The sequence below is a fragment of the Oncorhynchus nerka genome, linkage group LG4 (genome assembly GCF_034236695.1).
Source record: "Oncorhynchus nerka isolate Pitt River linkage group LG4, Oner_Uvic_2.0, whole genome shotgun sequence".
Taxonomy (NCBI): domain Eukaryota; kingdom Metazoa; phylum Chordata; class Actinopteri; order Salmoniformes; family Salmonidae; genus Oncorhynchus; species Oncorhynchus nerka.
Window position 1 is genome coordinate 99,763,580 of NC_088399.1, and position 22,693 is coordinate 99,786,272.

The 22,693-nt window shown below is 50.7% G+C and overlaps 1 protein-coding gene across 1 annotated transcript in view; it reads left to right on the forward strand.

The window, feature by feature from the left end:
- The window catches only part of LOC115127591 (CUB and sushi domain-containing protein 2-like), a 967,797-nt gene that overhangs the window by 441,737 nt on the left and 503,367 nt on the right, over positions 1–22,693 (forward strand). The window contains 1 exon segment of the mRNA XM_065018162.1: positions 841–918. Within this exon segment, the coding sequence (XP_064874234.1) occupies positions 841–918 (78 nt within the window).

Genomic DNA, 22,693 nt, shown 5'->3' on the forward strand with positions numbered 1-22,693 from the left:
TCCACGATTATCGAAAGCTTCAATAAGCACTTCTCAACGGCTGGCTGGCCATGCCTTCCGCCTGGCTACTCCAACCTCGGCCAACAGCTCCGCCCCCCCCGCAGCTCCTCGCCCAAGCCTCTCCAGGTTCTCCTTTACCCAAATCCAGATAGCAGATGTTCTGAAAGAGCTGCAAAACCTAGACCCGTACAAATCAGCTGGGCTTGACAATCTGGACCCTCTATTTCTGAAACTATCTGCCGCCATTGTCGCAACCCCTATTACCAGCCTGTTTAACCTCTCTTTCATATCGTCTGAGATCCCCAAGGATTGGAAAGCTGCCGCAGTCATCCCCCTCTTCAAAGGGGGAGACACCCTGGACCCAAACTGCTATAGACCTATATCCATCCTGCCCTGCCTATCTAAGGTCTTCGAAAGCCAAGTCAACAAACAGGTCACAAACAGGTCACTGACCATCTCGAATCCCACCGTACCTTCTCCGCTGTGCAATCTGGTTTCCGAGCCGGTCACGGGTGCACCTCAGCCACGCTTCCTATTGTGTTCCTGTTCCTAATAGGATCTTACTCTCCTTCCTATTGTGTTCCTGGTAGGATCTTACTCCCCTTCCTATTGTGTTCCTGGTAGGATCTTACTCCCCTTCCTATTGTGTTCCTGGTAGGATCTTACTCCCCTTCCTATTGTGTTCCTGGTAGGATCTTACTCCCCTTCCTATTGTGTTCCTGGTAGGATCTTACTCCCCAGACTCTGGTCTCTACAGTACTGATTAAACAGTGAACCTGACTGTACATTATCCTCTGGTCTCTACAGTACTGACTGTACATTATCCTCTGGTCTCCACAGTGAAGAAGATGACAGAGCTGAAGTCCAGAGGAGTCAAGATGATGCCCAGTAAAGACAATCATCACAAGATATCAGTGTGTAAGTAGTGCTCCTAGTTGTTATACACTTGTTGGAGTACAGCGGTCAACTTATCTTCTGCAACAGTTGTTCTGCAAAGTCACAGGTTCCTCTCTTCTCCAAGGTAGGGATACAGGATAAAGGAGTGTAGAGGGAGGGATACAGGATAAAGGAGTGTAGAGGGAGGATACAGGATAAAGGAGTGTAGAAACAGAGGGAGGGATACAGGGTGAAGGAGTGTAGAGGGAGGGATACAGGGTAAAGGAGTGTAGAGGGAGGGATACAGGGTAAAGGAGTGTAGAAACAGAGAGAGGGATACAGGGTAAAGGAGTGTAGAAACAGAGGGAGGGATACAGGATAAAGGAGTGTAGAAACAGAGGGAGGGATACAGGGTAAGGAGTGTAGAAACAGAGGGAGGGATACAGGGTAAAGGAGTGTAGAAACAGAGGGAGGGATACAGGGTAAAGGAGTGTAGAGGGAGGGATACAGGATAAAGGAGTGTAGAAACAGAGGGAGGGATACAGGGTAAAGGAGTGTAGATACAGAGGGAGGGATACAGGGTAAAGGAGTGTAGAGGGAGGGATACAGGATAAAGGAGTGTAGAAACAGAGGGAGGGATACAGGGTAAAGAAGTGTAGAGGGAGGGATACAGGGTAAAGGTGTGTAGAAACAGAGGGAGGGATACAGGGTAAAGGAGTGTAGAAACAGAGGGAGGGATATAGGATAAAGGAGTGTAGAAACAGAGGGAGGGATACAGGGTAAAGGAGTGTAGAGGGAGGGATACAGGGTAAAGGAGTGTAGAAACAGAGGGAGGGATACAGGGTAAATGAGTGTAGAAACAGAGGGAGGGATATAGGATAAAGGAGTGTAGAAACAGAGGGAGGGATACAGGATAAAGGAGTGTAGAGGGAGGGATACAGGGTAAGGAGTGTAGAAACAGAGGGAGGGATACAGGGTAAAGGAGTGTAGATACAGAGGGAGGGATACAGGGTAAAGGAGTGTAGAGGGAGGGATACAGGATAAAGGAGTGTAGAAACAGAGGGAGGGATACAGGGTAAAGGAGTGTAGAGGGAGGGAGGGATACAGGATAAAGGAGTGTAGAGGGAGGGATACAGGATAAAGGAGTGTAGAAACAGAGGGAGGGATACAGGGTAAAGGAGTGTAGAAACAGAGGGAGGGATACAGGATAAAGGAGTGTAGAAACAGAGGGAGGGATACAGGATAAAGGAGTGTAGAAACAGAGGGAGGGATACAGGGTAAAGGAGTGTAGAAACAGAGGGAGGGATACAGGGTAAAGGAGTGTAGGAGTGTAGAGAATAGGGTTCCATTACATACATATCTCCTCCACATCCATCACCTCATACCCATCTCCTCTAGTCCCCTACCTCCATCACCACATACCCATCTCCTCTACCTCCATCACCTCATACCCATCTCCTCTACCTCCATCACCTCATACCCATCTCCTCTACCACCATCACCTCATACCCATCTCCTCTACCTCCATCACCTCATACCCATCTCCTCTACCTCCATCACCTCATACCTATCTCCTCTACCTCCATCACCACATACCCATCTCCTCTACCTCCATCACCTCATACCCATCTCCTCTACCTCCATCACCTCATACCCATCTCCTCTAGTCCTCTACCTCCATCACTACATACCTATCTCCTCTAGTTCTCTACCTCCATCACCTCATACCCATCTCCTCTACCTCCATCACCTCACAGCCATCTCCTCTACCTCCATCACCACATACCCATCTCCTCTAGTCCTCTACCTCCATCACCACATACCCATCTCCTCTACCTCCATCACCACATACCCATCTCCTCTAGTCCTCTACCTCCATCACCTCATACCCATCTCCTCTAGTCATCTACCTTCATCACCACATACCCATCTCCTCTAATCCTCTACCTCCATCACCACATACCCATCTTCTCTACCTCCATCACCACATACCCATCTCCTCTAGTCCTCTACCTCCATCACCACATACCTATCTCCTCCACCTCCATCACCTCATACCCATCTCCTCTACCTCCATCACCACATACCCATCTCCTCTAGTCCTCTACCTCCATCACCACATACCCATCTCCTCTACCTCCATCACCACATACCCATCTCCTCTACCTCCATCACCTCATACCATCTCCTCTACCTCCATCACCACATACCTATCTCCTCCACCTCCATCACCTCATACCCATCTCCTCTACCTCCATCACCACATACCCATCTCCTCTACCTCCATCACCTCATACCCATCTCCTCTAGTCCCCTACCTCCATCACCACATACCCATCTCCTCTACCTCCATCACCACATACCCATCTCCTCTACCTCGATCACCTCATACCATCTCCTCTACCTCCATCACCACATACCTATCTCCTCCACCTCCATCACCTCATACCCATCTCCTCTACCTCCAGCACCTCATACCCATCTCCTCTACCTCCATCACCTCATACCCATCTCCTCTACCTCCATCACCACATACCCATCTCCTCTACCTCCATCACCACATACCTATCTCCTCCACCTCCATCACCTCATACCCATCTCCTCTACCTCCATCACCACATACCCATCTCCTCTAGTCCTCTACCTCCATCACCACATACCCATCTCCTCTACCTCGATCACCTCATACCATCTCCTCTACCTACATCACCACATACCTATATCCTCCACCTCCATCACCTCATACCCATCTCCTTTAGTCCTCTACCTCCATCACCACATACCTATCTCCTCCAAATCCATCACCTCATACCCATCTCCTCTATTCCCCTACCTCCATCACCACATACCTATCTCCTCCACCTCCATCACCACATACCCATCTCTTCTAGTCCTCTACCTCCATCACCACATACCCATCTTCTCTACCTCCATCACCACATACCCATCTCCTCTAGTCCTCTACCTCCATCACCACATACCTATCTCCTCCACCTCCATCACCTCATACCCATCTCCTCTACCTCCATCACCACATACCCATCTCCTCTAGTCCTCTACCTCCATCACCACATACCCATCTCCTCTACCTCCATCACCACATACCCATCTCCTCTACCTCCATCACCTCATACCATCTCCTCTACCTCCATCACCACATACCTATCTCCTCCACCTCCATCACCTCATACCCATCTCCTCTACCTCCATCACCACATACCCATCTCCTCTACCTCCATCACCTCATACCCATCTCCTCTAGTCCCCTACCTCCATCACCACATACCCATCTCCTCTACCTCCATCACCACATACCCATCTCCTCCTCTACCTCGATCACCTCATACCATCTCCTCTACCTCCATCACCACATACCTATCTCCTCCACCTCCATCACCTCATACCCATCTCCTCTACCTCCAGCACCTCATACCCATCTCCTCTACCTCCATCACCTCATACCCATCTCCTCTACCTCCATCACCACATACCCATCTCCTCTACCTCCATCACCACATACCTATCTCCTCCACCTCCATCACCTCATACCCATCTCCTCTACCTCCATCACCACATACCCATCTCCTCTAGTCCTCTACCTCCATCACCACATACCCATCTCCTCTACCTCGATCACCTCATACCATCTCCTCTACCTACATCACCACATACCTATATCCTCCACCTCCATCACCTCATACCCATCTCCTTTAGTCCTCTACCTCCATCACCACATACCTATCTCCTCCAAATCCATCACCTCATACCCATCTCCTCTATTCCCCTACCTCCATCACCACATACCTATCTCCTCCACCTCCATCACCACATACCCATCTCTTCTAGTCCTCTACCTCCATCACCACATACCTATCTCCTCCACATCCATCACCTCATACCCATCTCCTCTAGTCCCCTACCTCCATCACCACATACCTATCTCCTCCACCTCCATCACCACATACCCATTTCCTCTAGTCATCTACCTCCATCACCACATACCTATCTCCTCTACCTCCATCACCTCATACCCATCTCCTCTACCTCCATCACCACATACCCGTCTCCTCTACCTCCATCACCACATACCCATCTCCTCTACCTCCATCACCTCATACCCATCTCCTCTAGTCCTCTACCTCCATCACCACATACCCATCTCCTCTAATCCTCTACCTCCATCACCACATACCCATCTTCTCTACCTCCATCACCACATACCCATCTCGTCTAGTCCTCTACCTCCATCACCACATACCTATCTCCTCCACCTACATCACCTCATACCCATCTCCTCTAGTCCTCTACCTCCATCACCACATAGCTATCTCCTCCACCTCCATCACCTCATACCCATCTCCTCTACCTCCATCGACACATACCCATCTCCTCTAGTCCTCTACCTCCATCACCACATACCCATCTCCATCACCACATACCCATCTCCTCTACCTCCATCACCTCATACCATCTCCTCTACCTCCATCACCACATACCTATCTCCTCCACCTCCATCACCTCATACCCATCTCCTCTACCTCCATCACCACATACCCATCTCCTCTACCTCCATCACCACATACCTATCTCCTCCACCTCCATCACCTCATACCCATCTCCTCTACCTCCATCACCACATACCCATCTCCTCTAGTCCTCTACCTCCATCACCACATACCCATCTCCTCTACCTCGATCACCTCATACCATCTCCTCTACCTCCATCACCACATACCTATCTCCTCCACCTCCATCACCTCATACCCATCTCCTCTACCTCCAGCACCTCATACCCATCTCCTCTACCTCCATCACCTCATACCCATCTCCTCTACCTCCATCACCTCATACCATCTCCTCTACCTCCATCACCACATACCTATCTCCTCCACCTCCATCACCTCATACCCATCTCCTCTACCTCCATCACCACATACCCATCTCCTCTACCTCCATCACCACATACCTATCTCCTTCACCTCCATCACCTCATACCCATCTCCTCTACCTCCATCACCTCATACCCATCTCCTCTAGTCCCCTACCTCCATCACCTCATACCCATCTCCTCTACCACCATCACCTCATACCCATCTCCTCTACCTCCATCACCTCATACCCATCTCCTCTACCTCCATCACCCCATACCCATCTCCTCTACCTCCATCACCTCATACCCATCTCCTCTACCTCCATCACCTCATACCCATCTCCTCTACCTCCATCACCTCATACCCATCTCCTCTACCTCCATCACCTCATACCCATCTCCTCTCCCTCCATCACCTCATACCCATCTCCTCTACCTCCATCACCACATACCCATCTCCTCTACCTCCATCACCTCATACCCATCTCCTCTACCTCCATCACCTCATACCCATCTCCTCTACATCCATCACCTCATACCCATCTCCTCTAGTCCCCTACCTCCATCACCACATACCTATCTCCTCCACCTCCATCACCACATACCCATCTCCTCTAGTCCTCTACCTCCATCACCTCATACCCATCTCCTCTCCCTCCATCACCTCATACCCATCTCCTCTACCTCCATCACCTCATACCCATCTCCTCTACCTCCATCACCACATACCCATCTCCTCTACCTCCATCACCTCATACCCATCTCCTCTACCTCCATCACCTCATACCCATCTCCTCTACATCCATCACCTCATACCCATCTCCTCTAGTCCCCTACCTCCATCACCACATACCTATCTCCTCCACCTCCATCACCACATACCCATCTCCTCTAGTCCTCTACCTCCATCACCACATACCTATCTCCTCCACATCCTCCACCTCATACCCATCTCCTCTAGTCCCCTACCTCCATCACCTCATACCCATCTCCTCTACCACCATCACCTCATACCCATCTCCTCTACCTCCATCACCTCATACCCATCTCCTCTACCTCCATCACCTCATACCCATCTCCTCTACCTCCATCACCTCATACCCATCTCCTCTACCTCCATCACCTCATACCCATCTCCTCTACCTCCATCACCACATACCCATCTCCTCTACCTCCATCACCACATACCCATCTCCTCTAGTCCTCTACCTCCATCACCTCATATCCATCTCCTCTTCCTCCTTCACCACATACCCATCTCCTCTACCTCCATCACCACATACCCATCTCCTCTAGTCCTCTACCTCCATCACCACATACCCATCTCCTCTAGTCCTCTACCTCCATCACCTCATACCCATCTCCTCTAGTCCTCTACCTCCATCACCTCATACCCATCTCCTCTACCTCCATCACCACATACATATCTCCTCCACCTCCATCACCTCACAGCCATCTCCTCTACCTCCATCACCACATACCCATCTCCTCTAGTCCTCTACCTCCATCACCACATACCCATCTCCTCTACCTCCATCACCACATACCCATCTCCTCTAGTCCTCTACCTCCATCACCTCATACCCATCTCCTCTAGTCATCTACCTTCATCACCACATACCCATCTCCTCTAATCCTCTACCTCCATCACCACATACCCATCTTCTCTACCTCCATCACCACATACCCATCTCCTCTAGTCCTCTACCTCCATCACCACATACCTATCTCCTCCACCTACATCACCTCATACCCATCTCCTCTAGTCCTCTACCTCCATCACCACATACCTATCTCCTCCACCTCCATCACCTCATACCCATCTCCTCTACCTCCATCACCACATACCCATCTCCTCTAGTCCTCTACCTCCATCACCACATACCCATCTCCTCTACCTCCATCACCACATACCCATCTCCTCTACCTCCATCACCTCATACCATCTCCTCTACCTCCATCACCACATACCTATCTCCTCCACCTCCATCACCTCATACCCATCTCCTCTACCTCCATCACCACATACCCATCTCCTCTACCTCCATCACCTCATACCCATCTCCTCTAGTCCCCTACCTCCATCACCACATACCCATCTCCTCTACCTCCATCACCACATACCCATCTCCTCTACCTCGATCACCTCATACCATCTCCTCTACCTCCATCACCACATACCTATCTCCTCCACCTCCATCACCTCATACCCATCTCCTCTTCCTCCAGCACCTCATACCCATCTCCTCTACCTCCATCACCTCATACCCATCTCCTCTACCTCCATCACCACATACCCATCTCCTCTACCTCCATCACCACATACCTATCTCCTCCACCTCCATCACCTCATACCCATCTCCTCTACCTCCATCACCACATACCCATCTCCTCTAGTCCTCTACCTCCATCACCACATACCCATCTCCTCTACCTCGATCACCTCATACCATCTCCTCTACCTCCATCACCACATACCTATCTCCTCCAAATCCATCACCTCATACCCATCTCCTCTATTCCCCTACCTCCATCACCACATACCTATCTCCTCCACCTCCATCACCACATACCCATCTCTTCTAGTCCTCTACCTCCATCACCACATACCTATCTCCTCCACATCCATCACCTCATACCCATCTCCTCTAGTCCCCTACCTCCATCACCACATACCTATCTCCTCCACCTCCATCACCACATACCCATTTCCTCTAGTCATCTACCTCCATCACCACATACCTATCTCCTCTACCTCCATCACCTCATACCCATCTCCTCTACCTCCATCACCACATACCCGTCTCCTCTACCTCCATCACCACATACCCATCTCCTCTACCTCCATCACCTCATACCCATCTCCTCTAGTCCTCTACCTCCATCACCACATACCCATCTCCTCTAATCCTCTACCTCCATCACCACATACCCATCTTCTCTACCTCCATCACCACATACCCATCTCGTCTAGTCCTCTACCTCCATCACCACATACCTATCTCCTCCACCTACATCACCTCATACCCATCTCCTCTAGTCCTCTACCTCCATCACCACATAGCTATCTCCTCCACCTCCATCACCTCATACCCATCTCCTCTACCTCCATCGACACATACCCATCTCCTCTAGTCCTCTACCTCCATCACCACATACCCATCTCCATCACCACATACCCATCTCCTCTACCTCCATCACCTCATACCATCTCCTCTACCTCCATCACCACATACCTATCTCCTCCACCTCCATCACCTCATACCCATCTCCTCTACCTCCATCACCACATACCCATCTCCTCTACCTCCATCACCACATACCTATCTCCTCCACCTCCATCACCTCATACCCATCTCCTCTACCTCCATCACCACATACCCATCTCCTCTAGTCCTCTACCTCCATCACCACATACCCATCTCCTCTACCTCGATCACCTCATACCATCTCCTCTACCTCCATCACCACATACCTATCTCCTCCACCTCCATCACCTCATACCCATCTCCTCTACCTCCAGCACCTCATACCCATCTCCTCTACCTCCATCACCTCATACCCATCTCCTCTACCTCCATCACCTCATACCATCTCCTCTACCTCCATCACCACATACCTATCTCCTCCACCTCCATCACCTCATACCCATCTCCTCTACCTCCATCACCACATACCCATCTCCTCTACCTCCATCACCACATACCTATCTCCTTCACCTCCATCACCTCATACCCATCTCCTCTACCTCCATCACCTCATACCCATCTCCTCTAGTCCCCTACCTCCATCACCTCATACCCATCTCCTCTACCACCATCACCTCATACCCATCTCCTCTACCTCCATCACCTCATACCCATCTCCTCTACCTCCATCACCCCATACCCATCTCCTCTACCTCCATCACCTCATACCCATCTCCTCTACCTCCATCACCTCATACCCATCTCCTCTCCCTCCATCACCTCATACCCATCTCCTCTACCTCCATCACCACATACCCATCTCCTCTACCTCCATCACCTCATACCCATCTCCTCTCCCTCCATCACCTCATACCCATCTCCTCTACCTCCATCACCACATACCCATCTCCTCTACCTCCATCACCTCATACCCATCTCCTCTACCTCCATCACCTCATACCCATCTCCTCTACATCCATCACCTCATACCCATCTCCTCTAGTCCCCTACCTCCATCACCACATACCTATCTCCTCCACCTCCATCACCACATACCCATCTCCTCTAGTCCTCTACCTCCATCACCTCATACCCATCTCCTCTCCCTCCATCACCTCATACCCATCTCCTCTACCTCCATCACCTCATACCCATCTCCTCTACCTCCATCACCACATACCCATCTCCTCTACCTCCATCACCTCATACCCATCTCCTCTACATCCATCACCTCATACCCATCTCCTCTAGTCCCCTACCTCCATCACCACATACCTATCTCCTCCACCTCCATCACCACATACCCATCTCCTCTAGTCCTCTACCTCCATCACCACATACCTATCTCCTCCACATCCTCCACCTCATACCCATCTCCTCTAGTCCCCTACCTCCATCACCTCATACCCATCTCCTCTACCACCATCACCTCATACCCATCTCCTCTACCTCCATCACCTCATACCCATCTCCTCTACCTCCATCACCTCATACCCATCTCCTCTACCTCCATCACCTCATACCCATCTCCTCTACCTCCATCACCTCATACCCATCTCCTCTACCTCCATCACCACATACCCATCTCCTCTACCTCCATCACCACATACCCATCTCCTCTAGTCCTCTACCTCCATCACCTCATATCCATCTCCTCTTCCTCCTTCACCATATACCCATCTCCTCTACCTCCATCACCACATACCCATCTCCTCTAGTCCTCTACCTCCATCACCACATACCCATCTCCTCTAGTCCTCTACCTCCATCACCACATAACTATCTCCTCCACCTCCATCACCTCATACCCATCTCCTCTACCTCCATCACCACATACCCATCTCCTCTAGTCCTCTACCTCCATCACCACATACCCATCTCCTCTAGTCCTCTACCTCCATCACCACATACCTATCTCCTCCACCTCCATCACCTCATACCCATCTCCTCTACCTCCATCACCACATACCCATCTCCTCTTGTCCTCTACCTCCATCACCTCATACCCATCTCCTCTAGTCCTCTACCTCCATCACCTCATACCCATCTCCTCTAGTCCTCTATCTCCATCACCACATACCCATCTCCTCTAGTCCTCTACCTCCATCACCACATACCCATCTCCTCTAGTCCTCTACCTCCATCACCACATACCTATCTCCTCCACCTCCATCACCTCATACCCATCTCCTCTACCTCCATCACCACATACCCATCTCCTCTTGTCCTCTACCTCCATCACCTCATACCCATCTCCTCTAGTCCTCTATCTCCATCACCTCATACCCATCTCCTCTAGTCCTCTACCTCCATCACCTCATACCCATCTCCTCTAGTCCTCTATCTCCATCACCACATACCCATCTACTCTAGTCCTCTACCTCCATCACCACATACCCATCTCCTCTAGTCCTCTACCTCCATCACCACATACCCATCTCCTCTAGTCCTCTACCTCCATCACCACATACCCATCTCCTCTAGTCCTCTACCTCCATCACCACATACCCATCTCCTCTAGTCCTCTACCTCCATCACCACATACCCATCTCCTCTAGTCCTCTATCTATCCATCACCACATACCCATCTCCTCTAGTCCTCTACCTCCATCACCTCATACCCATCTCCTCTACCTCCATCACCACATACATATCTCCTCCACCTCCATCACCTCATACCCATCTCCTCTACCTCCATCACCATATACCCATCTCCTCTACCTCCATCACCACATACCCATCTCCTCTAGTCCTCTACCTCCATCACCACATACCCATCTCCTCTAGTCCTCTACCTCCATCACCACATAACTATCTCCTCCACCTCCATCACCTCATACCCATCTCCTCTACCTCCATCACCACATACCCATCTCCTCTAGTCCTCTACCTCCATCACCACATACCCATCTCCTCTAGTCCTCTACCTCCATCACCACATACCTATCTCCTCCACCTCCATCACCTCATACCCATCTCCTCTACCTCCATCACCACATACCCATCTCCTCTTGTCCTCTACCTCCATCACCTCATACCCATCTCCTCTAGTCCTCTATCTCCATCACCTCATACCCATCTCCTCTAGTCCTCTACCTCCATCACCTCATACCCATCTCCTCTAGTCCTCTATCTCCATCACCACATACCCATCTCCTCTAGTCCTCTACCTCCATCACCACATACCCATCTCCTCTAGTCCTCTACCTCCATCACCACATACCTATCTCCTCCACCTCCATCACCTCATACCCATCTCCTCTACCTCCATCACCACATACCCATCTCCTCTTGTCCTCTACCTCCATCACCTCATACCCATCTCCTCTAGTCCTCTATATCCATCACCTCATACCCATCTCCTCTAGTCCTCTACCTCCATCACCTCATACCCATCTCCTCTAGTCCTCTATCTCCATCACCACATACCCATCTACTCTAGTCCTCTACCTCCATCACCACATACCCATCTCCTCTAGTCCTCTACCTCCATCACCACATACCCATCTCCTCTAGTCCTCTACCTCCATCACCACATACCCATCTCCTCTAGTCCTCTACCTCCATCACCACATACCCATCTCCTCTAGTCCTCTATCTATCCATCACCACATACCCATCTCCTCTAGTCCTCTACCTCCATCACCACATACCCATCTCCTCTAGTCCTCTATCTCCATCACCACATACCCATCTCCTCTAGTCCTCTACCTCCATCACCACATACCCATCTCCTCTAGTCCTCTATCTATCCATCACCACATACCCATCTCCTCTAGTCCTCTACCTCCATCACCACATACCCATCTCCTCTTGTCCTCTACCTCCATCACCTCATACCCATCTCCTCTAGTCCTCTATCTCCATCACCTCATACCCATCTCCTCTAGTCCTCTACCTCCATCACCTCATACCCATCTCCTCTAGTCCTCTATCTCCATCACCACATACCCATCTCCTCTAGTCCTCTACCTCCATCACCACATACCCATCTCCTCTAGTCCTCTACCTCCATCACCACATACCCACCTCCTCTAGTCCTCTACCTCCATCACCACATACCCATCTCCTCTAGTCCACTACCTCCATCACCACATACCCATCTCCTCTAGTCCTCTATCTATCCATCACCACATACCCATCTCCTCTAGTCCTCTACCTCCATCACCACATACCCATCTGCTCTAGTCCTCTACCTCCATCACCACATACCCATCTCCTCTAGTCCTCTACATCCATCACCACATACCCATCTCCTCTAGTCCTCTACCTCCATCACCACATACCCATCTCCTCTAGTCCTCTATCTATCCATCACCACATACCCATCTCCTCTAGTCCTCTACCTCCATCACCTCATACCCATCTCCTCTAGTCCTCTACCTCCATCACCACATACCCATCTCCTCTAGTCCTCTATCTATCCATCACCACATACCCATCTCCTCTAGTCCTCTATCTCCATCACCTCATACCCATCTCCTCTAGTCCTCTACCTCCATCACCACATACCCATCTCCTCTAGTCCTCTATCTCCATCACCACATACCCATCTCCTCTAGTCCTCTACCTCCATCACCACATACCCATCTCCTCTAGTCCTCTACCTCCATCACCACATACCCATCTCCTCTAGTCCTCTACCTCCATCACCACATACCCATCTCCTCTAGTCCTCTACCTCCATCACCACATACCCATCTCCTCTAGTCCTCTATCTATCCATCACCACATACCCATCTCCTCTAGTCCTCTACCTCCATCACCACATACCCATCTCCTCTAGTCCTCTACCTCCATCACCACATACCCATCTCCTCTAGTCCTCTACCTCCATCACCACATACCCATCTCCTCTAGTCCTCTACCTCCATCACCACATACCCATCTCCTCTAGTCCTCTATCTATCCATCACCACATACCCATCTCCTCTAGTCCTCTACCTCCATCACCACATACCCATCTCCTCTAGTCCTCTACCTCCATCACCACATACCCATCTCCTCTAGTCCTCTACCTCCATCACCACATACCCATCTCCTCTAGTCCTCTACCTCCATCACCACATACCCATCTCCTCTAGTCCTCTATCTATCCATCACCACGTACCCATCTCCTCTAGTCCTCTACCTCCATCACCTCATACCCATCTCCTCTAGTCCTCTACCTCCATCACCACATACCCATCTCCTCTAGTCCTCTATCTATCCATCACCACATACCCATCTCCTCTAGTCCTCTATCTCCATCACCTCATACCCATCTCCTCTAGTCCTCTACCTCCATCACCACATACCCATCTCCTCTAGTCCTCTATCTCCATCACCTCATACCCATCTCCTCTAGTCCTCTACCTCCATCACCACATACCCATCTCCTCTAGTCCTCCACCTCCATCACCTCATACCCATCTCCTCCACCTCCATCACCTCATACCCATCTCCTCTACCTCCATCACCTCATACCCATCTCCTCTAGTCCTCCACCTCCATCACCTCATACCCATCTCCTCCACCTCCATCACCTCATACCCATCTCCTCCACCTCCATCACCTCATACCCATCTCCTCTACCTCCATCACCTCATACCCATCTCCTCTACCTCCATCACCTCATACCCATCTCCTCTACCTCCATCACCTCATACCCATCTCCTCTAGTCCTCTATCTCCATCACCTCATACCCATCTCCTCTAGTCCTCTACCTCCATCACCACATACCCATCTCCTCTAGTCCTCTATCTCCATCACCTCATACCCATCTCCTCTAGTCCTCTATCTCCATCACCACATACCCATCTCCTCTAGTCCTCTACCTCCATCACCACATACCCATCTCCTCTAGTCCTCTACCTCCATCACCACATACCCATCTCCTCTAGTCCTCTATCTATCCATCACCACATACCCATCTCCTCTAGTCCTCTACCTCCATCACCACATACCCATCTCCTCTAGTCCTCTACCTCCATCACCACATACCCATCTCCTCTAGTCCTCTACCTCCATCACCACATACCCATCTCCTCTAGTCCTCTACCTCCATCACCACATACCCATCTCCTCTAGTCCTCTATCTATCCATCACCACATACCCATCTCCTCTAGTCCTCTACCTCCATCACCACATACCCATCTCCTCTAGTCCTCTACCTCCATCACCACATACCCATCTCCTCTAGTCCTCTACCTCCATCACCACATACCCATCTCCTCTAGTCCTCTACCTCCATCACCACATACCCATCTCCTCTAGTCCTCTATCTATCCATCACCACGTACCCATCTCCTCTAGTCCTCTACCTCCATCACCTCATACCCATCTCCTCTAGTCCTCTACCTCCATCACCACATACCCATCTCCTCTAGTCCTCTATCTATCCATCACCACATACCCATCTCCTCTAGTCCTCTATCTCCATCACCTCATACCCATCTCCTCTAGTCCTCTACCTCCATCACCACATACCCATCTCCTCTAGTCCTCTATCTCCATCACCTCATACCCATCTCCTCTAGTCCTCTACCTCCATCACCACATACCCATCTCCTCTAGTCCTCCACCTCCATCACCTCATACCCATCTCCTCCACCTCCATCACCTCATACCCATCTCCTCTACCTCCATCACCTCATACCCATCTCCTCTAGTCCTCCACCTCCATCACCTCATACCCATCTCCTCCACCTCCATCACCTCATACCCATCTCCTCCACCTCCATCACCTCATACCCATCTCCTCTACCTCCATCACCTCATACCCATCTCCTCTACCTCCATCACCTCATACCCATCTCCTCTAGTCCTCTACCTCCATCACCACATACCCATCTCCTCTAGTCCTCTACCTCCATCACCACATACCCATCTCCTCTAGTCCTCTATCTATCCATCACCACATACCCATCTCCTCTAGTCCTCTACCTCCATCACCTCATACCCATCTCCTCTAGTCCTCTACCTCCATCACCACATACCCATCTCCTCTAGTCCTCTATCTATCCATCACCACATACCCATCTCCTCTAGTCCTCTACCTCCATCACCACATACCCATCTCCTCTAGTCCTCTACCTCCATCACCACATACCCATCTCCTCTAGTCCTCTACCTCCATCACCACATACCCATCTCCTCTAGTCCTCTATCTATCCATCACCACATACCCATCTCCTCTAGTCCTCTACCTCCATCACCTCATACCCATCTCCTCTAGTCCTCTACCTCCATCACCACATACCCATCTCCTCTAGTCCTCTATCTATCCATCACCACATACCCATCTCCTCTAGTCCTCTATCTCCATCACCTCATACCCATCTCCTCTAGTCCTCTACCTCCATCACCACATACCCATCTCCTCTAGTCCTATCTACCTCCATCACCACATACCCATCTCCATCTCTAGTCCTCCACCTCCATCACCTCATACCCATCTCCTCCACCTCCATCACCTCATACCCATCTCCTCTACCTCCATCACCTCATACCCATCTCCTCTAGTCCTCCACCTCCATCACCTCATACCCATCTCCTCCACCTCCATCACCTCATACCCATCTCCTCCACCTCCATCACCTCATACCCATCTCCTCTACCTCCATCACCTCATACCCATCTCCTCTACCTCCATCACCTCATACCCATCTCCTCTACCTCCATCACCTCATACCCATCTCCTCTAGTCCTCTATCTCCATCACCTCATACCCATCTCCTCTAGTCCTCTACCTCCATCACCACATACCCATCTCCTCTAGTCCTCTATCTCCATCACCTCATACCCATCTCCTCTAGTCCTCTATCTCCATCACCTCATACCCATCTCCTCTAGTCCTCTACCTCCATCACCTCATACCCATCTCCTCTAGTCCTCTACCTCCATCACCACATACCCATCTCCTCTAGTCCTCTACCTCCATCACCTCATACCCATCTCCTCTAGTCCTCTACCTCCATCACCTCATACCCATCTCCTCTAGTCCTCCACCTCCATCACCTCATACCCATCTCCTCTAGTCCTCTACCTCCATCACCACATACCCATCTCCTCTAGTCCTCTATCTCCATCACCTCATACCCATCTCCTCTAGTCCTCTACCTCCATCACCACATACCCATCTCCTCTAGTCCTCCACCTCCATCACCTCATACCCATCTCCTCCACCTCCATCACCTCATACCCATCTCCTCTACCTCCATCACCTCATACCCATCTCCTCTAGTCCTCCACCTCCATCACCTCATACCCATCTCCTCCACCTCCATCACCTCATACCCATCTCCTCCACCTCCATCACCTCATACCCATCTCCTCTACCTCCATCACCTCATACCCATCTCCTCTACCTCCATCACCTCATACCCATCTCCTCTACCTCCATCACCTCATACCCATCTCCTCTAGTCCTCTATCTCCATCACCTCATACCCATCTCCTCTAGTCCTCTACCTCCATCACCACATACCCATCTCCTCTAGTCCTCTATCTCCATCACCTCATACCCATCTCCTCTAGTCCTCTATCTCCATCACCACATACCCATCTCCTCTAGTCCTCTACCTCCATCACCACATACCCATCTCCTCTAGTCCTCTACCTCCATCACCACATACCCATCTCCTCTAGTCCTCTATCTATCCATCACCACATACCCATCTCCTCTAGTCCTCTACCTCCATCACCACATACCCATCTCCTCTAGTCCTCTACCTCCATCACCACATACCCATCTCCTCTAGTCCTCTACCTCCATCACCACATACCCATCTCCTCTAGTCCTCTACCTCCATCACCACATACCCATCTCCTCTAGTCCTCTATCTATCCATCACCACATACCCATCTCCTCTAGTCCTCTACCTCCATCACCACATACCCATCTCCTCTAGTCCTCTACCTCCATCACCACATACCCATCTCCTCTAGTCCTCTACCTCCATCACCACATACCCATCTCCTCTAGTCCTCTACCTCCATCACCACATACCCATCTCCTCTAGTCCTCTATCTATCCATCACCACGTACCCATCTCCTCTAGTCCTCTACCTCCATCACCTCATACCCATCTCCTCTAGTCCTCTACCTCCATCACCACATACCCATCTCCTCTAGTCCTCTATCTATCCATCACCACATACCCATCTCCTCTAGTCCTCTATCTCCATCACCTCATACCCATCTCCTCTAGTCCTCTACCTCCATCACCACATACCCATCTCCTCTAGTCCTCTATCTCCATCACCTCATACCCATCTCCTCTAGTCCTCTACCTCCATCACCACATACCCATCTCCTCTAGTCCTCCACCTCCATCACCTCATACCCATCTCCTCCACCTCCATCACCTCATACCCATCTCCTCTACCTCCATCACCTCATACCCATCTCCTCTAGTCCTCCACCTCCATCACCTCATACCCATCTCCTCCACCTCCATCACCTCATACCCATCTCCTCCACCTCCATCACCTCATACCCATCTCCTCTACCTCCATCACCTCATACCCATCTCCTCTACCTCCATCACCTCATACCCATCTCCTCTAGTCCTCTACCTCCATCACCACATACCCATCTCCTCTAGTCCTCTACCTCCATCACCACATACCCATCTCCTCTAGTCCTCTATCTATCCATCACCACATACCCATCTCCTCTAGTCCTCTACCTCCATCACCTCATACCCATCTCCTCTAGTCCTCTACCTCCATCACCACATACCCATCTCCTCTAGTCCTCTATCTATCCATCACCACATACCCATCTCCTCTAGTCCTCTACCTCCATCACCACATACCCATCTCCTCTAGTCCTCTACCTCCATCACCACATACCCATCTCCTCTAGTCCTCTACCTCCATCACCACATACCCATCTCCTCTAGTCCTCTATCTATCCATCACCACATACCCATCTCCTCTAGTCCTCTACCTCCATCACCTCATACCCATCTCCTCTAGTCCTCTACCTCCATCACCACATACCCATCTCCTCTAGTCCTCTATCTATCCATCACCACATACCCATCTCCTCTAGTCCTCTATCTCCATCACCTCATACCCATCTCCTCTAGTCCTCTACCTCCATCACCACATACCCATCTCCTCTAGTCCTCTATCTCCATCACCTCATACCCATCTCCTCTAGTCCTCTACCTCCATCACCACATACCCATCTCCTCTAGTCCTCCACCTCCATCACCTCATACCCATCTCCTCCACCTCCATCACCTCATACCCATCTCCTCTACCTCCATCACCTCATACCCATCTCCTCTAGTCCTCCACCTCCATCACCTCATACCCATCTCCTCCACCTCCATCACCTCATACCCATCTCCTCCACCTCCATCACCTCATACCCATCTCCTCTACCTCCATCACCTCATACCCATCTCCTCTACCTCCATCACCTCATACCCATCTCCTCTACCTCCATCACCTCATACCCATCTCCTCTAGTCCTCTATCTCCATCACCTCATACCCATCTCCTCTAGTCCTCTACCTCCATCACCACATACCCATCTCCTCTAGTCCTCTATCTCCATCACCTCATACCCATCTCCTCTAGTCCTCTATCTATCCATCACCACATACCCATCTCCTCTAGTCCTCTATCTATCCATCACCACATACCCATCTCCTCTAGTCCTCTACCTCCATCACCTCATACCCATCTCCTCTAGTCCTCTACCTCCATCACCACATACCCATCTCCTCTAGTCCTCTATCTATCCATCACCACATACCCATCTCCTCTAGTCCTCTACCTCCATCACCACATACCCATCTCCTCTAGTCCTCTACCTCCATCACCACATACCCATCTCCTCTAGTCCTCTACCTCCATCACCACATACCCATCTCCTCTAGTCCTCTATCTATCCATCACCACATACCCATCTCCTCTAGTCCTCTACCTCCATCACCTCATACCCATCTCCTCTAGTCCTCTACCTCCATCACCACATACCCATCTCCTCTAGTCCTCTATCTATCCATCACCACATACCCATCTCCTCTAGTCCTCTATCTCCATCACCTCATACCCATCTCCTCTAGTCCTCTACCTCCATCACCACATACCCATCTCCTCTAGTCCTCTATCTCCATCACCTCATACCCATCTCCTCTAGTCCTCTACCTCCATCACCACATACCCATCTCCTCTAGTCCTCCACCTCCATCACCTCATACCCATCTCCTCCACCTCCATCACCTCATACCCATCTCCTCTACCTCCATCACCTCATACCCATCTCCTCTAGTCCTCCACCTCCATCACCTCATACCCATCTCCTCCACCTCCATCACCTCATACCCATCTCCTCCACCTCCATCACCTCATACCCATCTCCTCTACCTCCATCACCTCATACCCATCTCCTCTACCTCCATCACCTCATACCCATCTCCTCTACCTCCATCACCTCATACCCATCTCCTCTAGTCCTCTATCTCCATCACCTCATACCCATCTCCTCTAGTCCTCTACCTCCATCACCACATACCCATCTCCTCTAGTCCTCTATCTCCATCACCTCATACCCATCTCCTCTAGTCCTCTATCTCCATCACCTCATACCCATCTCCTCTAGTCCTCTACCTCCATCACCTCATACCCATCTCCTCTAGTCCTCTACCTCCATCACCACATACCCATCTCCTCTAGTCCTCTACCTCCATCACCTCATACCCATCTCCTCTAGTCCTCTACCTCCATCACCTCATACCCATCTCCTCTAGTCCTCCACCTCCATCACCTCATACCCATCTCCTCTAGTCCTCTACCTCCATCACCTCATACCCATCTCCTCTAGTCCTCTATCTCCATCACCTCATACCCATCTCCTCTAGTCCTCTACCTCCATCACCACATACCCATCTCCTCTAGTCCTCTATCTCCATCACCTCATACCCATCTCCTCTAGTCCTCTACCTCCATCACCTCATACCCATCTCCTCTAGTCCTCTATCTCCATCACCTCATACCCATCTCCTCTAGTCCTCTACCTCCATCACCTCATACCCATCTCCTCTTGTCCTCTACCTCCATCACCTCATACCCATCTCCTCTAGTCCTCCACCTCCATCACCTCATACCCATCTCCTCTAGTCCTCTACCTCCATCACCTCATACCCATCTCCTCTAGTCCTCTACCTCCATCACCTCATACCCATCTCCTCTAGTCCTCTACCTCCATCACCTCATACCCATCTCCTCTAGTCCTCTACCTCCATCACCTCATACCCATCTCCTCTAGTCCTCTACCTCCATCACCTCATACCCATCTCCTCTAGTCCTCTACCTCCATCACCTCATACCCATCTCCTCTAGTCCTCTACCTCCATCACCTCATACCCATCTCCTCTAGTCCTCTACCTCCATCACCTCATACCCATCTCCTCTATCTCCATCACCTCATACCCATCTCCTCTAGTCCTCTATCTCCATCACCTCATACCCATCTCATCTAGTCCTCTATCTCCATCACCTCATACCCATCTCCTCTAGTCCTCTACCTCCATCACCACATACCCATCTCCTCTAGTCCTCTACCTCCATCACCACATACCCATCTCCTCTTGTCCTCCACCTCCATCACCACATACCCATCTCCTCTAGTCCTCTATCTCCATCACCTCATACCCATCTCCTCTAGTCCTCTACCTCCATCACCTCATACCCATCTCCTCTAGTCCTCTACCTCCATCACCTCATACCCATCTCCTCTAGTCCTCTACCTCCATCACCTCATACCCATCTCCTCTATCTCCATCACCTCATACCCATCTCCTCTAGTCCTCTATCTCCATCACCTCATACCCATCTCATCTAGTCCTCTATCTCCATCACCTCATACCCATCTCCTCTAGTCCTCTACCTCCATCACCACATACCCATCTCCTCTAGTCCTCTACCTCCATCACCACATACCCATCTCCTCTTGTCCTCCACCTCCATCACCACATACCCATCTCCTCTAGTCCTCTATCTCCATCACCTCATACCCATCTCCTCTAGTCCTCTATCTCCATCACCTCATACCCATCTCCTCTAGTCCTCTACCTCCATCACCTCATACCCATCTCCTCTAGTCCTCTATCTCCATCACCTCATACCCATCTCCTCTAGTCCTCTATCTCCATCACCTCATACCCATCTCCTCTAGTCCTCTACCTCCATCACCACATACCCATCTCCTCTAGTCCTCTACCTCCATCACCACATACCCATCTCCTCTAGTCCTCCACCTCCATCACCACATACCCATCTCCTCTAGTCCTCTATCTCCATCACCTCATACCCATCTCCTCTACCTCCATCACCTCATACCCATCTCCTCTAGTCCTCTACCTCCATCACCTCATACCCATCTCCTCTAGTCCTCTACCTCCATCACCTCATACCCATCTCCTCTAGTCCTCTACCTCCATCACCTCATACCCATCTCCTCTAGTCCTCTATCTCCATCACCTCATACCCATCTCCTCTAGTCCTCTACCTCCATCACCTCATACCCATCTCCTCTAGTCCTCTATCTCCATCACCTCATACCCATCTCCTCTAGTCCTCTATCTCCATCACCTCATACCCATCTCCTCTAGTCCTCTACCTCCATCACCACATACCCATCTCCTCTAGTCCTCTACCTCCATCACCACATACCCATCTCCTCTAGTCCTCCACCTCCATCACCACATACCCATCTCCTCTAGTCCTCCACCTCCATCACCACATACCCATCTCCT